The sequence below is a fragment of the Otolemur garnettii genome, unplaced genomic scaffold, assembly GCF_000181295.1.
Source record: "Otolemur garnettii isolate 467f Iridium unplaced genomic scaffold, OtoGar3 scaffold00217, whole genome shotgun sequence".
In the NCBI taxonomy this organism is placed as follows: Eukaryota; Metazoa; Chordata; class Mammalia; order Primates; family Galagidae; genus Otolemur; species Otolemur garnettii.
The window spans coordinates 691,256-708,046 of NW_003852612.1; the positions used below are offsets into that span (position 1 = coordinate 691,256).

General features: G+C 47.1%; 1 protein-coding gene across 1 annotated transcript in view; it reads right to left on the reverse strand.

Moving 5' to 3' along the window:
• FRMPD2 (FERM and PDZ domain containing 2) overlaps positions 1–16,791 on the reverse strand; it is a 102,143-nt gene that overhangs the window by 72,892 nt on the left and 12,460 nt on the right. The window contains exons 2-7 of the mRNA XM_003801673.3: positions 10,305–10,430; positions 9,189–9,346; positions 5,028–5,093; positions 2,853–3,044; positions 1,232–1,364; positions 504–591 (exon numbers count right to left, since the gene is read on the reverse strand). Coding sequence (XP_003801721.2) covers positions 504–591; positions 1,232–1,364; positions 2,853–3,044; positions 5,028–5,093; positions 9,189–9,346; positions 10,305–10,430 — 763 coding nt within the window. The remainder of the gene's footprint in view (positions 1–503; positions 592–1,231; positions 1,365–2,852; positions 3,045–5,027; positions 5,094–9,188; positions 9,347–10,304; positions 10,431–16,791) is intronic.

The following is a 16,791-nucleotide window of genomic DNA, read 5'->3' on the forward strand; positions in this document are numbered from 1 at the left end:
CCCACCCACACCCCCAGGAGTGAAGCTGCCAAGCAGAGCTGCAGATAGATAACCACAGATTCACAAAGGTTCCCAGCAGAGGCAGAAGACCTCCCAGCTGAGCACAGCTTAAATTACCACCCCCCAGAAGTGCAAACTAAATAAATAATTGTTGCTTTTAGCCATTGCACTTTGTGACTTTTTATAATGCAGCATGGTATTACAACCAACAATGACAACACTGAGGCATATTTTTGTTCCATCACTGAGCCTTCAATGACCACATGGCTCCCAGAAGGGACAGGCTGTCCCAATAGCACAGTTGCCACCAGGTCCTTCACCACCTTCGTATCCGATCTGATTAAACGTGGCTTCTTCATCTGCTAATGGAATAGGGCTGGCATTTTCTGGTGGGCATTTTCTGGAGGCTTCTTTATCAATCATCAGTAAAGAAACAGGATATGGCCACCCCATACCAACATCCCACACCAAGTTCACAGCACACTGTACACCTGACTGCTTACCGGTTAACAAACTGGCTGCAGTGACTGTGTGCTGAGGTGCTTGAATGGGGCTCCGGCGAGCTCTGGGTCTCTGTGCTTCTTTCTGAAACTGACCAAACAGCATGGTGGAGGGCATGGGTGGAGGCCAAGAGCATGACTTTCTTGAATCAGCCTAGAGTGTGAATGGCATCATGGCTTACTAGCTGTGTGGCCTTGGCAAAATTACTTAACCTCTCTGAGTCTGCTTCCCCATGCAGAAATGGAAATGGCAGTTACAAAGGGTTGGGAGGATAGCTAAGGGGAAGATAAAGACTGATGGCAAAGAGCCCCTTGTTTTAAGGACAATAAACAATGACATTAATTTTTTTTTAAGTTTGGATTTAGTTGAAAAGTAGAGAACAATAAAAGATTTAAGATTATTCTAAAAGCCACTCTTTTAACACATCTAGAACAATGACAAGAAAACTAAAGTTTTTTGTCGTTGTTCACTTTAATTTGTTTTTAATCAACTCGGACAGTTGAAACTCAATTTTTGAAAAGTTTACATTTTATAAAATTGACTATGTTAAATTATATCCCCAAATGCGACTTCTCTGGGAACACAGTTTGGTCCTAAGTTCAGTCCCTTCTCACCATGGTTCTTCCTGGAAGAGGGATGCTGGCATAGGCTTTCTCTGCCCTTGCCTCAGGGATGTGAGACCGATCCAGGGCAGGAAACCATAGCATAGGGGATGGCAGCACATACCCACCTCTGCAAGGATGCAGAGACTCCAGGGCCTGTGCCACTGGGCTCTCGCTGGTTGCCTGGTGCAGCCTCTTCCTGAGCAGGTAGCTTCTGTTCTGTTGCACTGAGGAGCTTTCTTCCACAACTCTCCTCTCCACCTGAGGGTCAAGTGCATCACGCATCTGCATCCCAAGGTTGGGATGGCATGCAAACTGTCTGTCAGTGTGGAATCGTCTGCCTTACACAGTAAGAGCTTAATGATGCATTCTCTAGCACCCAGAGCATATTCTGTACCTGCCAACCCCATGCAACCTCCTCCCGCCCATACCTGTGTCCTCACACACACCTGTGCCTTTGCTCATGCATTCCTTCTAATGGCTAGGGCCTCCCCAGAAGCTCCTCTGTGCCTACAATACCTAGATCTGTGTCCTCTCTACTCATAATCCTCTCCACCCCTGCCCTCTGATCACCTGCCCTTCCCATGCCGCTCTTGTCTCTCTCTGTTATACCACATTACATTACGTTTGCTTCCTCGTCCATCTTTCAGCATCACCATGAGCTCTCCTAGCACAGTGCCCCAGTGAATGTTGAATAAGTGATTGATGTCTGCTCTGTCGGTTCCTGATGGAAATGTCGTGGGTCAACACAGTGTTTACCCAAGGATAATGACACACCAAAAGATAGTAAACTCTAATGTCTTGAATAAATACACTCTGCTTCTCCCATTAAGTCCTCTGGCTCAGTTAATAGGAGCTATATTATTAAATGTCAAGAGAGTAGGATCCAAGAAGGCCAGGATGGGAGAGGCATTCTCTGATGGTTGGCAGCATCCACCCAGCTGGCACCTCCTCTCCATCCACACGGGACCTCATTAATCCTGGTCTCAGTTGTCCCTAGACAGGTGCAGACACCTGGCTGTCTCCAAGCTCTCCTCCCTCTGGTTCCTCTCAAATGCAAAAATCCTACATTTTGTATCATGGCTACCTCCTCACTTGCCCTACCCTGTCCCAGCCCTACCTTGGGCTTGAGAGGGACCAACTCTGCGGTGTGTCTCCAGTTGAGATGCTCCTCCACCTCCTATCCTCCCCCCATCACTCCGTCTCCCAGAAACACTTCCTCAGTAAATAACTAGCATAGGAATCCCTGTCTCCACGTTAACTTGGAGGGGACCCGCCCTGAGCCAAAGCCCATGTTGAGCACTGAGGAGCACACGGGAGCAAGCAGCATTGTGTGACAAGTACAGGGGACCTTCCACGGGTACAAGATAGGTCTCCTCTAGGACCGTGTGAACAAGGTCAGGGAAGGTTTCTATACAAGGCCTGAATTATGGGTTATCAACATGGCTGTTTTCATGCAAACAGGCCTTGCAAGGCTCACTGTCTTAGCCATGTTAGACTTGGGGCTTGCACAGGCTTCGCCAGTGCTGCCCAGTGGAACTGTGATGACAAGAATGTTCTAGCTTTGCCCTGTCCAGTAAGGTTATCGCTGGCTATAGGTGGCAATAGAGTACTTGAAATGTGGCAGGTGGGATTGAAGAATTGAACTTTTTTATTTCATTTTAATGAGTCATAATTTAGCTAATGTGAACTTCAAGAGCCACACATGGCCAGCAGCTACCTGGCTGAAATGTGCACTTCTGCACTGACCTCGGAGATGGTGCCCAGAACCAAGCCGACCAGCCGTCTGATGTGGAGGCCGGCAGGGGCTGGGTAGACAGCCACTTCTTTCTCATGAACCCGACAATTTTCCAGAACCGACTGCAGGGGCCGCCGCCTATGAGGCTGGTCTTCACACATGGTCAGCAGAATGGAGTGCAGGGGCTCGCGCAGCTGTAGAGGCTGGGACAGACAGGGCCGGAAGGGAGTGTGAGCGGCCAGAGCTGCCACGGTCCCGTCCAGCACTGGGTCAGCGGGGGCCCTGAGACTGAGGGAAGCAGCTGTGCTTCCATTCCCCCCAGAACTGATGACTGCTGCTTCTGGAGGGCTTAAAGACAGACACAAGATTCATGACCAAGGTCACAAAAGGCAGGGCAGTGATCTCTGTGTCAGTTGTGTGTCATGTGCTGCTTTCTAATCCAGATGCCCTTTAGCCCAAACCTGTGCTGATGAGCGGTAGGTGCTAGATAAGGTGGCTCACCGCCTGAACCAGGCACACTGCATCAACCCAGACGTCAGCCTTGCATTCACATTCTCCCCAGCAGCCTGGTATTGACTCCAACTATTTAGGTGAGTCTCCTTGGGCCTCTGCCTAGAACATGAGCTCCAGGAACACATAGGCTGTGGCCTCCTCATATTGGAACCCCCAGCAGTCAGCACAAGCGCTCAATCTTTACTGGCTGAACTCTATGTTCTATGTACACCTCCAGCAAAAGCAAGAAAAGGCATCTTGCAAGCACTTCCCTCATCATAAATGACTAGCATTTATGTGGCGTACACCTCAAATCCAGATTCACAATCAGACTTTTTCTCATGCTCAACACATATAGAGTCACTTTCCAGGTAAATGTTGCATCGGCTTTGCATGCTATCTCGCATGCAGCAGGCTATGGAGTTCTGCACTCACAGCAAATTGGAGGCCTCTTATGTGCTTGGAACTCATACAGCTACTCAGATACAGCCCCTGTCTTCTAGGAGATCCTAGTCTGATAAGAAAGATGGTCACTTAAGGGAGTAAAGACTATATAGGACCATACAGGACTGTATAGGATTCATAAGACATGGCAATAACATAGAGGAAGGGGCCGTGCCCACCTTGGGCAGCAAGAAGGAGCTGGGGATGGAACTTGGACTGACTCTCATAGAGCACACTGGAGTTATCAGGAGGGAAGTGGGGAGTGAGCAGAGTGTGCAAAGGCCCAGAGGTGCCAATGAGCTGGCCTGTGTCTGAAAGGAAGGAGGCTGTGGGCAAGACAGAGACCTGGGGCAAAACAATAGGGCAGGGACCCTTGTTTGAAATTATTCAGAATTCCAAGAGAGTGATACAGGGCATTAAAGCAAGTTCTGAGGCCTGTGCCCTCACATGGGTCACACACCATGAAGCAAGAACCCATTTCTGGGCTCCAGGTGTGTTCCGCTGAAAAGCCAGGGAGTAATCCCATGGCTAGTGAGGCACTATGAAAGATTTCATGTGGGGAGGGTTGTGAGCAGGTCTCTGTTTTAGAAAGAGCACTCAGGAAGAATTGGGATGTTGGATAGGAAGGGGCAGGGGTGAGCAGGAGAGCCAGGTTGTGGCTGGGCAGTGTTCTGCTGTGTGTGCTCATGTGGCACCAGTTTCTAAGGAATTCCTACAGTGTCAGATGAAAATTTATACAAATGCACACACATATTCTGTAATCAAAAATTTATAAAATGCTATAATACACAAAGTTTTAAAATGTTGGCCAGGTTCAGTGGCTCACACCTGCGATCCTATTTGGGAAGCCAAAGCGAGAGCATTGCTTGAAGCCAGGAGTTCAAGATCAGCCTGAGCAACATAGCAAGCCTCCATTTCTACAAAACAAAATTGTTTTAATTAGCTAGCATGGTGACACATGCCTGTAGTCCCAGCTACTTAGGAGGCTGAGGCAGGAAGATTGCTTGAGCCCATGAGATTAAAGTTATAGTGGGCTATGATCACCATAACTGTTGTGTTGAGTAGGATTCTGAGATTGTTTCTACACTGGCAGGAAGGAGTTGTATAATTGGTTAGCATTGCCTCCCTAGGGCCAAGGGGGGAAGTATGTGTGATAGACACTCAATAAATGCAATTCCTATCCAAGGGAAAACCACTAAATAAACCCCAAGGCATAGCCTGCCAAGACTTGGAGTATCTTTTTTACAGACCTGATTTGGTGGAACACGAAACCCTGCTGCCCAGTAGAGGGTCATTCCTAAAGAATAAACGTGAATCTGTCCAAGAGAAAAAGCACATGAGTAGGTTGCAATCCTGTTATTCCATGCTCCTCCTGCAAGCAAAACACAAGTCAATGTCTACGTGTACAGTCATTGTTGTCTGGCTACCCTATCACATCTGCTTCTCCCTTAACTTTTGCTGCCTCCTACTCTAGAGGCTGGAAAGTCAAAAATCTGCTTTCTAGCAGAAAACATGACAGTTTTTGTGGAATATGTAAGAGGAATATGCTTGGCTTCTGAGAAAGCTTTTGCTTTACTAACAAAAAGTGGTCTCAAACTCCCCCTTGTTCCTGCCTTGAACAGTGATGTGATGGTATGTGGAATCACAGCAGCCACCTTGTAACCATGAGGCAACAAGCATCAGAACAAAAAAGCCAGCAGCTGAGAAGGGTAGAATGGAAATATGAGCCCTGGATCTTTGATGACATTATCCCACAGCTGACCAATCCCTGGACTTCTGTATAAGTAACTAATAACCATATCTGCAACTCTGGCCACTATATTTTAAGCTTTCTGTTTCTTGTAGCCAAAGGCAATTATATAGCCTGATTAAAAAGCATCCTATCTTATCAAGAAGCAACATGATGTAATGGGAAGAGCATTGTCTGACTTCTCGGAGCCTCAGTCTCCTCGCCTTAAAATGAGTATTCTTCCTCAATTCTCTTAAAGATCAAGTAAAACATACCCGGAAATGATAATTATTATTGTTGCTGCTGTTGTTACTGTTATTAGTGAACATAAAGCTCTTGCCATATATCTTGCCTTTTTCTAAGTCTTTTACTTTCAAAAACTAATCTAAACTTCACAAAAATCCTATGAAATAGGTATTGGTGACAATACCTATTTTACAACAATTCTATTTGTCACCATTTCACAGAGCCAATTAACACAAGGACAAGCCAGGGAACCTAGGCACCAGCACCCCCACCCTGAGTCCCATAAATGTCAATTTATTATTATAGTGGGGCTTCTATTACAACTGACAAGGCACATTCCTCTTAAGATATCTCTTCTCAGGAAATGGTTTTGGGGATTTTGGAAGGAAGACACGTTGAAGTAATGAAATGTAGCTTATAAAAATGGCTGATTCCTTGAGCAACCCACTAGGTTTAATACCAGTCGTTTGGATTTTTCACATCTTGAGGTCAAAATGTGGGTTCAGTGTCACCTGTGCCAGTTAATTAACTTTCATCTTTGTCTTAATTATACCCCTAAACCAGATCCCACTCTTTAGATGACTTAGACCAGACACCATGCAGGACAGCTCACAAGCTGCACCCCATTTCCAGAGCAAAGACCCTGAGAATAGATGTAGAAGCAGCACCCTGAGCACTGCCAGAGGTAGTGTCCACACCTGGAAACTCAGCTGGATCCCAAATGTGTCCTAGGGAAGACCGGGCCATAGTGACCACAGGCTTCACCCCAAATGCCCAATCCAGCCCATCAGTGGACATTGCCTACAAAGGAGTGGGAAAAAGGATTTTGAAGGCAATTACTGGCTTGGTAGGAAAGAGCACCTTAATTGCTGGTATCTGCCATGAACACGGGATGGAGTAATGGCAGCACCCATGACCTATAGTTAGAGACCTGCCTGCACCTTCCACCTGACCTGCAAATGGGACTAAAGTGTCAAGCAGTGGGGAAGATATCTCAGTGAACTAAGTAGAGCAGGATGTTGGCAGGAGGAGAGGGGTCAGGGTGCATCCTCCCAACCTCAGACCCAAGCCAGGGTTGAGGGAGGATTCTGAGCACAGCCTGTGTCCTAGGACCACTCTCCTAATAACCATCCCACCCACCACAGACCCAGGCCATGGTGGATGAGGAGGGGAGTCTATGGCATGTGAAAGAGAACAACGACAGGCAGTGCTGAGTGTTAGGATAATAATGTAAGAGATCACTGACCAGGGGACCATGCCTCCTGGCCTAAAACAGGGCTGGCAGCTGGTGGCTCTGGCCCCTTAAGGCCCACTTCACATGGCATGCTTTCCTGTTTCATAAGCCTAGAGAGCCAAGCACACATGAAAATAGCTGTTTGGTTCATTTAGAGCTCAGCCTCTCATACTAGCCCTCAACCAGCTCACACTCATCCTGGTCCAGACTCTCAGCAACATACCCAGTTCTTAGCTCAGCCTGTTACCCTTGGAACTTTTGGTACTCTCATGCCTCTGCCTGGAGGACAGTGTGCAGGAGGAAGGACCATATTTTTTCCAGCTCAACCATGCTCGGTTCTCAACTTTCCTAATGCTGTGGCCCTGTAATACAGTTCTTGGGGGGCACGATCCACCAACTGATAACCACTGTTCTAGGTAGAAGAGTGACTAGACAGACCTTTGTAAGGTACTCAGTGAGACCAACCTACTGTCAAAAGGGTGACACCTGTTCCTCACTGGTAAGTGCTGAGAGGATTGAAGAAGGACCCCAGGAGCACTCAAGGTCTGTATTAATTCAAATCCTTTAGAAAGCAGAGCCTGAGGCAAGGATTAAGTGCTGGCTTTTATTAAGGGGCTGCAAGTCCAGGTTAATGAAAGTGGGGAAAAAAGGCGAAAGGAGGCCAGGATGGATGAACCTGCAGGATCATCATGCTGGTCACCTCCTTGCAACAAGCCACAGAACATAGCAGGAAGTGCAGTGGCCTGGGCTTCTCAGCACTCAGGACTTCTCTGGAAATCCTTCAAGGCTTGCATATTTCAAGTCCTCCTTTCCCAAAGAGACAGGAGGGTAAGTTTATTCTTGGAGTTCCCTCCTGACTCTCCTTTACCACTGGTGAAGGTTCACCCTGCATTTCCAGATTGCACTGGCATGCCTCTTTAGCAGTCCCCCAGAAAGCCAAATCCCAGGGCTCAAGAAGTGGCATGTTAGCTGAGTCCAGGAAGGAAGCAACTTACTATAAGATGGAGCAAAGAGATCCAAATAGATCTGAGAGGCACTTAAGTCTGCATCCAACCCAAGGGCCCAGAGATCCACCCCTGAGATCCTGACAGTGTAGGAGAGGGTGTGTGGGCCTGGCTGTGGGGGTGGCTGCGGGCATAGGGGTCTGGTTGTTGAAGCTGGAAGCACTGCCACTCTCATGCTTTCACTGTCATGATCTGTGGAGACACGTGGATACAGAGGAGCTGAACCTGAAAGCCACTGAGCCCCATTCACTGCTTCTCAGCCTGAAGTAAAAGCAGCCACAGTTCTAGGAAGCCTCCTGGAAAGAATGGCATTTCCAAATCTGTGCTTTTCCCAGAAAAGACAGGAAGACAGAACGGAATGCCTTTCTTAAACACCCACAGTGCCCTCTCTGGTGCCATGGGCCTGCCTTGCATCATTTTGTCCTTTGAACTTCCTTTTAAAATTGAAAGCATTGTCTATACTGGAACTCCTAGCTATTCAGAAGTAAAACATGTCCATTGTAGGAAAACCAAAAACCTCCACTGATGCTGTCATCCAGAAATCATCTCTGCACACACTTTAGTGTGCATATTTTTAGAACTTCCTCTCTCTCTCTTTCCTTCTCTCTATGCAAACTCAGATCACATTGTGTGTGCATATACTGAATTTCTTTTCAAGTCATTAAATAAGCTCTTACCATCTCATTTTAATACTATCTTATCTAGGGTCCACACTCACTGATCATTTAGCTTGTTTCCAATTTGTTACTGAAGTCAACAGTACAACAATGAGCACTGTTGCAGCTACACCCCTCTTTACTTGTGCCTTACGATAAATTCCTACCTGGGGACTTGTTGGGTCATTCTTGAGGTTTTGCTCCATGCTGTCAAGAGAACCAATATGCCAGACCATCTACCCACAGCTTTTGAAAACTTCTTTTTTGAATATTGATAATAATCTTCATCAATTAAGTTGAATTTATTCCTCTCTATGGATGTAGAAATTAGGACTCAGAGGAGTGAACTTGCCCTTGTCTGAGGGCTGGTAAACTGTTGGTAAGAAAGCCTGGGAGTAAAATTCTTTAAGCCTACTTTACCTCGATGTTGAAAGAGAGGCTCTGTGAGGTTGAGCCAGAAGCTGGGGATGCCACCCTCTGCCCCATATAGGCCTTTCTCAGGGGACAGGACACAGAAGCCACAGAGATGTTGTGCACCTTACCTGAGATACATCAAATTGCTCTTCATCACTTTGTCCCTGTAGCAGTTCAGGGGCCTTGAAGGGAGCAGCCTCTATGTGTGATACTTGGCCTTGGAAAGAAAGGCTCCCAGCTGCAGAAAGCAGAGCTGACCAGGGGCAGATTACGTAGTCAGAGGAATCTGAAATCAAGCCAGTGATGGGGTGTAGATGTGGGGCTGCCATGCCGAGGGCCCGCCATGGGACTGTCCTGCATAGAGAATGATGCACAGCTCTCCCAGTAGAGGGCGCTGGAGAGACATTGCGGGAGGCAGCCTCGCTCCTTCAGTTTGGGGGACCAGACCGCCTGGCAGCGGCGCTCTGCACCAAATGCATGCCCAGGATGTGAGGTCCTTCCGCCCCTTCAAGGCCTGACATGGCTTTGTGATCACCTCTTGAGTCTAGGAGAGCTCCAGCCCTCCTGCCCACACCAGCTTCCAGAGGGGTGGTTCACATCCAGGGCCACCAGACCCCATTCCCTCTGTGTGCTTACCGCCCGACCATGATGCGTATCACCCGGGCGGTAACTGCAGACCACCTCTGGCCTGAAAAACTTCATGTCACTGGCTGCAAACACAGTTCCTCCAACATTCTGAACCCACCGGGGAGGGCACTTTCCTTCAAAGTGTGTTACTTGCCCTTGGCCCTAGGGGACCAGTTAAGAATTCTTCCTATTAACCTCACCTGTGAGGAGCACAGTGTGGGTCGGCCTTGTGATGGAGCACAGCTGGAGCAGCATCTGGTGGGCAGGGTGCAGGGCTGTCCTGGTGCCTTTCCCCTGCCTTTTGTCCCTGGCTATGCCTAGAGATGGCACAGGTATTGGCAGAAGCCCACAGAGCAGCAGCTGGTCACCCCTAACCTCTCCCAGGTTTCCCTGCCCAGAAAAGCTGCAATACAGAGCAGAAGCAAGGCCTTTCTTCAACTCTGCCACATGGCACGCGTCACAGAGACAGGCCTGCCATCCCAGCACAGCTCCGTGGGTGGGTGCCATTTGCATACTTGTTCTAATACCTGGGACTAATCATAGACCAAAATATGTTTGTTTGGGAAGCTTCACAGACAACTCCCCAGGAAGCAACTTCCCCAAATACACCCTCTTACCATTGTGGAGGTCTTCCAGGAGCTGCTCAGCAGCCAGGGACAAGAGGGACCATATTTCCTCCTCAGACAGAGCTTCGCCCCTGACCTGCAGGGCACTGGCTAGTGTCACAGAGGCCAGGTTCATGCCTGCAAAAAAAAAAAAAAGACCCCTGTGACAGAGCCCCTGTGATGTCCAGGAACACATCTGGATAGTTACCTGCAATTCCAGCCCAGCCAGGCATGGTCCAGCCACTTATCATGGTGCGCGGACACCATGTTTTCATCATTTGTGTGGACATCATGTTTTCATCATTTGTGTCCCCAGGGTCGGGCCTGGTTGGTTCTCAGTGAATGAGCAAATAAACTCCCAAATGAAAGGTTAAATGAATAAAGGAATGAATGAACAAATGAGCCGTAAGAACGGTGCCTGCGAGCCGGGTGTGAGCCACTATAGAGAGCTACCTTCCCGAGGCAACATATTGCCTGCTCTTCTCTGTCCGGGAAAGTGAGTTAACCATTTTTGTCTCCAACATATGCTTCACGTCTTTTATGTCTGGCTGCCACAAGCGGAGTCAGGTTTGATGCCAGCACCAGCCCTTTCTCCAGCACCTGCCTGGATAGTGGGCGAGACTCAGTAGAAGGAAGCCGGAGCCCTGTTGTTGTTTCTGAGAGGGGCCCACTCACAGAGAAGCTGGAGGTGGGGTGAGGAGGGCTGGTTTCCTCTTCCCTTTCTCCAGAGGAGCCTTTACACCAAAGCTGACATTTAAATGTCTAGCTCCCTGACAAAGCTGCCACCACTAATCTCCAGAACCCCAGGTGCTGGGTGGCACAGGAAGAGGCCAGGCAAGCTTTTCCTAATCCATTTACATCCTCACTGATCTTTCTCTAGAGCTCAAGTGAGGCAGATGTGGAGTGTTGGGGGCAGGGTGGGGAGCACGTAGAGACTCTCCATCCCCCATCAGCCTGCTAATCCTAGCTCCACTCACCAGCTGCTCCCGACCAGCCTCCTCCAGCCTCAGGAAGACAGGCAGGTTCCATGCTCTGCCATCTTCCTTGGGGAGCAGGACCTCCAGGAAGGAAGCCTGACCTGTGAGCTGTTTATCACAAGGAATCTGTGCTTTTCAGACAGGAAAGCAGTCCAAGTAACCAGATAAGAGTGATGGATTGGAAGCTGGGGCCCGGGCCCTCTCTTCTGCTTTCCTTTCTTTTTAATTTTCTTTCTTTTCTTTTCCTTTTCTCTTTTTTAATTTTTCCCTCTTTTTTTTTTTTTTCTTCTTGCAGTTTTTGGCCAGGGCTGAGTTTGAACCCACCACCTCCAGCATATGGGGTCAGCGCCCTACTCCTTGAGCCACAGGCACCGCCCTTTTTCCTCATTTTTAAAAAATTGTTTGAAACTTAGGAAACAGGGTTCCCACTCTGCCATGTTTTTCTAACTCTCTATAACCACAATGAAAGGGTACATTAAAGATAAGCAGGAGGAGGTACTAAGACTAGGACAGAAAATCTCTAAATCCCAAAATAAAACATTAAATGGATAAGTTTTTTTCAATTGACTTAACACTAGAACGAAGACTGCATTCAAAGTCTAGGCTGTGTGACCGGTTAGCACCATCATTTTAATCAGTAATTCAGTGGAGGGAGAAAAGCCTTTTCGACGAAGAGTGCTGGATCCATTATGGAAAAAACAGGATATTGGCCTAAATGTCACATCTTATATAAAAATCAGTTCAAATGGATCACAGATTTAATGTAGGACATAAAACTATAAATATTTAGGGGGGAAAGTAGGAGAAAAGATTTAGAACTCATCACAGACAAGAAATCCTCAATAATATAAATAGTTGATTTCTCATCAAAATCCACAGAGGCCTGAAGGCAGTTGGATGACACATTCCAGGGAGGGGAGAGGAATCAACCAAGAATTCCATCTACAATGAAGCAATTCTTCAAAAATGAAAGAGAAAATAAGACACATCTATACACATAAAACCTGTGAGAATTTGTTGTTAGCTGGCTTTCCCTCCCAGAAATACCAACAGAGTCCTTCAGACTGAAATGAAAAGATACTAGACAGTAATTCAAATCCATATGAAGAAGGGAGAAGACTAGTAAAGGTAATTACACAGGTAAACGTAAAAGTGTAAAATGTTTTTTGATTGGAACCCTTTTTTTCTCCCACTTGATTCAAAAGAAAAAGGGGCCTCTCACATTTAAAAGCCCCACAACTGATCAGGTTGACCAATCAAACCCTCCCCTTGCCTATTAAAGTGAAAAGTTACCTGAGGCTTGAAGTTTCCATTCTTGTTGGAAATGTCAAGATCACAGATTCTATACCAAATGCAACCCTGTCTCAGGTGTCAGGGACAGCAAACTACTCATTCACCTTTCCATTTAAAAACCTGTCACTCGTGCTCCAATGCACATGCGTACTTCCTCTGCAGAAAGAAATGTGTGTGTACACCTTTGTGCACCAGCTTCCTGTCTGACTGACCCCAGTGTTACCAGACAAAGAGGGCATGGCTGCCAGTCCCTGTCCAGTCAATGTGCAGAAATGGGGATATTACCTTTATTAGGAAGAGGCCAAGAATTCTGGAGAACAGTGACAGTAGCCTCTCCAAGACTGTTCTATTCTTCCATTTTCAAAACCACAGTTTTATACCTAAAAGTTATAAGCAAGAACCATACTAATTCTTATCTTAGACAACAGTAAACCATACTAACCCTTATCTTAAACAATAGCAATTAACACTTATCATCAACAACAGTACTCACCGTAACCCATAAGCCATAATAAACAATAATTGACATAACCCATGACCCAAAACAACATTTCATTCAAAAATTAATCTCCTAAATCAATTGCTCTAAACTACTCAAGATATACACTTTTTAAAAATTAAATCATATACAGGTAGATCATGTATACATTAACACATTTATGTGGTACAATGAGCTGATTTCTTATACAATTTGGAAGGCTTACATTGTACTGGTTAACATAGCCCTCACCTCATTGACTTAATTATTGTGTTAAGACATTTATACTCTATACTTAAAGATATACACTTTTAGGTTAAAGCTGATTGTATCAAACAGTAAGAATGGAAGACGTGAGCTGAAGGACACAGAGAACCTAAACTGACCAGACCAGCTGTGTGGTCTGGGCTCTAGCCTGGCTGCCTCCATCTTTTTCTCACTACCTGCAAGTGCTCTCGCCAGCACATGTATTAATTACAGTTGACTCTTATGATCTGCCCACAGTGGTAAGTTTGGTGCCTGGTGAGAGCACAGATGCCCAGCAACCATCCAGAGCTCTGAATTTCCCAGCAGCTGTAGACACACCCCTTCACACCAGCTGCCCTTTGGAGAGGCCCCAATAAGAAGAAGTCTATTAGGGGACACTCCAGGAACTCTACTTCAGCCCACTATTCCTCAAGAACCAACCTGGACTCACAGTTTACCTTGTTATCTCTGTGTAATATTATGAATATCATTTCTAACAACAATACAAGCAAACAATTCCATAGAACTTATTGCATGCCAGGCCAGGCACTATTTGGGGTGCTGTACATGTATTAAATCATTGAAGCCTCATGATAGCCTTTTAAAATAAGGCTATTATCTATGCCCATTTCACAGATGAGGAAACAGAGAGACAGAGGATATTAAGTGACTTGGCCAGTGTCACACAGCTTGGACTTTGCCTCATCCTTCTGGTGTCCAAGGCAGTGTACTTCCTCACCATATTATGCTGGCTGTGGGAATGATGTGAAGCACTTTATGGAGCCTGTAATCTCAGGCTGTGAAACAGTTATCAGCCTTTCGCTAGCGCGCCATGATGCCTCTGGGCTTTTCTCCAAGTTTTTCTAGGCAGTCTGGTGGGCAATGTACTGCTGTATCATGGGCTTAAAAGTGGGTCATTAACTATGTGAAGGATGCAGGGATCCCACCACACAGATAAAGCCAGTCTATCAGACAGTGAGGATGCTCTGGGAAAGCGTCCAGCCAACGGGCAGTCCTTTGGGCGACCCTCCACTGCCCCTACCCTTATCTCTCCTGTACCCTCTCTGATCTCACCTCCCTGGACTGACCCCATGTGTTGACCCACTCATCTGAAGGATTCTGTAGTCTTCTCATAGCTTCAAAATCTCTCTTGCCACATGAGACCCCATTTGCCCCACCAGGAGCTTCCTTGGTCCCTCTTCCAGGGAATCCCAGGCTGTGGTGCCTGCCCCCACCTGTCTGGACTTGCTTTTTTTTTTTTGGACTTTGGTCTTCAGCAGCCTCTCTGGTTGGCCTTATCTGAGCTAGAATTTCCTCCCCTGCATTGGTCTTTTGTGCTCCTACTTGGGCCTCCCTCTCCCTTGGGCCATGGCAACAGCAACCCTGAGCTTCATCTGTGAGGCTATCCCAACACCCTTGCTTCAGCCATTCCTGTATTTAACAAAGACTCATCAAGAACCTAGTAATTTTAAAGCTCTGTGCTTAAAGGAGAATGGTGGGTAATACAGGGGGGCCACAAAATTTGTGCGCAATTTAAAATAGTACACATTTTAAATTGCACACAAACTTTATGGCCACCCTCTATGACACCGCATCTTGCAAGGGCTGAGGCCGGGCAGAGGGAAATAGACAATGAACAGGTAAGCAAATAAAGTAATTCCATAGAGTGGTAGACAACAAAGAAAAAGTCAGACAAGGTGATGCACTTAGGCACGCCTTTCATGCAGAGGACACATCAGCTGGGCAGTCAGGGAAGGCATCCCGGAGAGATGACACCAAAAGCTGAGATTTGGAGTTTAGAAAAGTGCTGGTTGTGGGATAGACTCTTCAGGGAGAGGGAAGAGCAGGCGCAAAATCCCAGAGTTTGGCAGGTTCCAAGAACAGAGAGCCACTCAGTGAAACTGAACATGATGAGGGAGATGGGGGTGGGGAGGGTGAGGGGTGGTGGCGGACAGCTGCACAGTGGCCATCTGCTGAGCCCTGTGGGCCAAGGAAAGGAATTTACATGTTTGTCTAGGAATATTAGGGACCTTCACCTAGCTGAGACTTGCAGAGCACAGGCAGCCCACATTGTGCAGAGCCAGGCAGAAGCCTTTCCCACACAGTCCTCCGTCTGAGTATTGCCTAGAGGGAAGTAATAGGGCCTGAGGGCTGGCAGTCTAATGCTTTAGCTCATCTAACACTCACCAGCCCCGTAAGTGGGGACAGTTGTAGTCTGCCCCAACCCACCACCAGAAAGTTCCCTTGTGCCCAAGTCCCCTGGAAAGCTACCAAGAGCCAGCTGCCAGGTCAGGCCACATACCCAAAGGCACCTTCTGAAGGATCTTGGTTACTCTTAATCATATATTGTCTGTGTAGTGGCTTTCAAACTATATGATTTTGGTCATATTTCAGTATTTTGTCCTCATTCATCTCCTGTCCCTTCCCCTCCACCAAGGCCCCCGCAGTGACCCTCTGGTCTTCACCTGTGGCTGGTTAGTGAGATTGACAGCCCTCTGGAATGCTCCAGGAGACACGCCTGTGTTAGGACAGAGTTTGGGCCAAGGTCTCTGGGGTCTGTAAGGCCCTTCTTAGTTCTGGAGTTCAGAGCGCCACTGCCCGGGGAGAGGAAGAATGGAACCAAGGGAAGCAGAGGAGATGCAGGCAGGGCTGGGACAAGGCACATGGGGTAGGTGACGGGGAAACTACTCCTCCTCGAAACACTCCTTGTTTCTTCAAACTCCTGATTCCTCCTCGTGTTCCCAGTTTTCCTCCTCCCTGTCACTGCCCCTGGCATGTTGTGCCTCAGGATTTCATCTTAGACCCTGTATTTGTTTCTTGGGGCTGGTATAATAAATTACCACAAACTTGGTGGCTTAAAACAACAGAAATTTATTATCTCTCATTTCCAGAAACCAAAATTCCAAATCTGTTTTGCTGGGCTGAAATCAGGGCATCAGCAGGACCCTGCTCCCTCCACAGGCTCTAAGGAGAATCCATCCCATGCCTCTTCCAGTTTCTGACAGCTGCCAGCAGTCCTTGGCTCAGGGCCATGTCAGTCCAGTCTCTGCCTCCATGGTCATATCACCTCCTCCTCTTCTGTCTGTTTTAAATCTCCCTCTACCTCCCTATTATAAAGATACCTATGATTATATTGAAGGCCCACCTAGATAATCCAGGATAATCTTCCCATCTCAAGCTCCTTTAACTTAATTGCATCTGCGGAGTTTTATGTTTTTGTTTTTGCCATAAAAGGTAATATTCACAAGTCCCATAAATGAGAATGTGGAAATGTGGATCTCTTTTGTTTTAGAGGGGAGCTGTATTCAGCCTACAGCAGGCTCTGGTTTTTTTTTGTTTGTTTGTTTGTTTGTTTGTTTTAGATAGCGTGTCACTCTATTCACCCTAGGTAGAGTGCTGTGATGTCATAGATAACAGCAACCTCGAACTCCTGGGCTTAAGAGATCCTCCCACTTCAGCCTCCCAAGTAGCTGGGAGTACAGGAGGCTGCCATGACTCCTGTCTA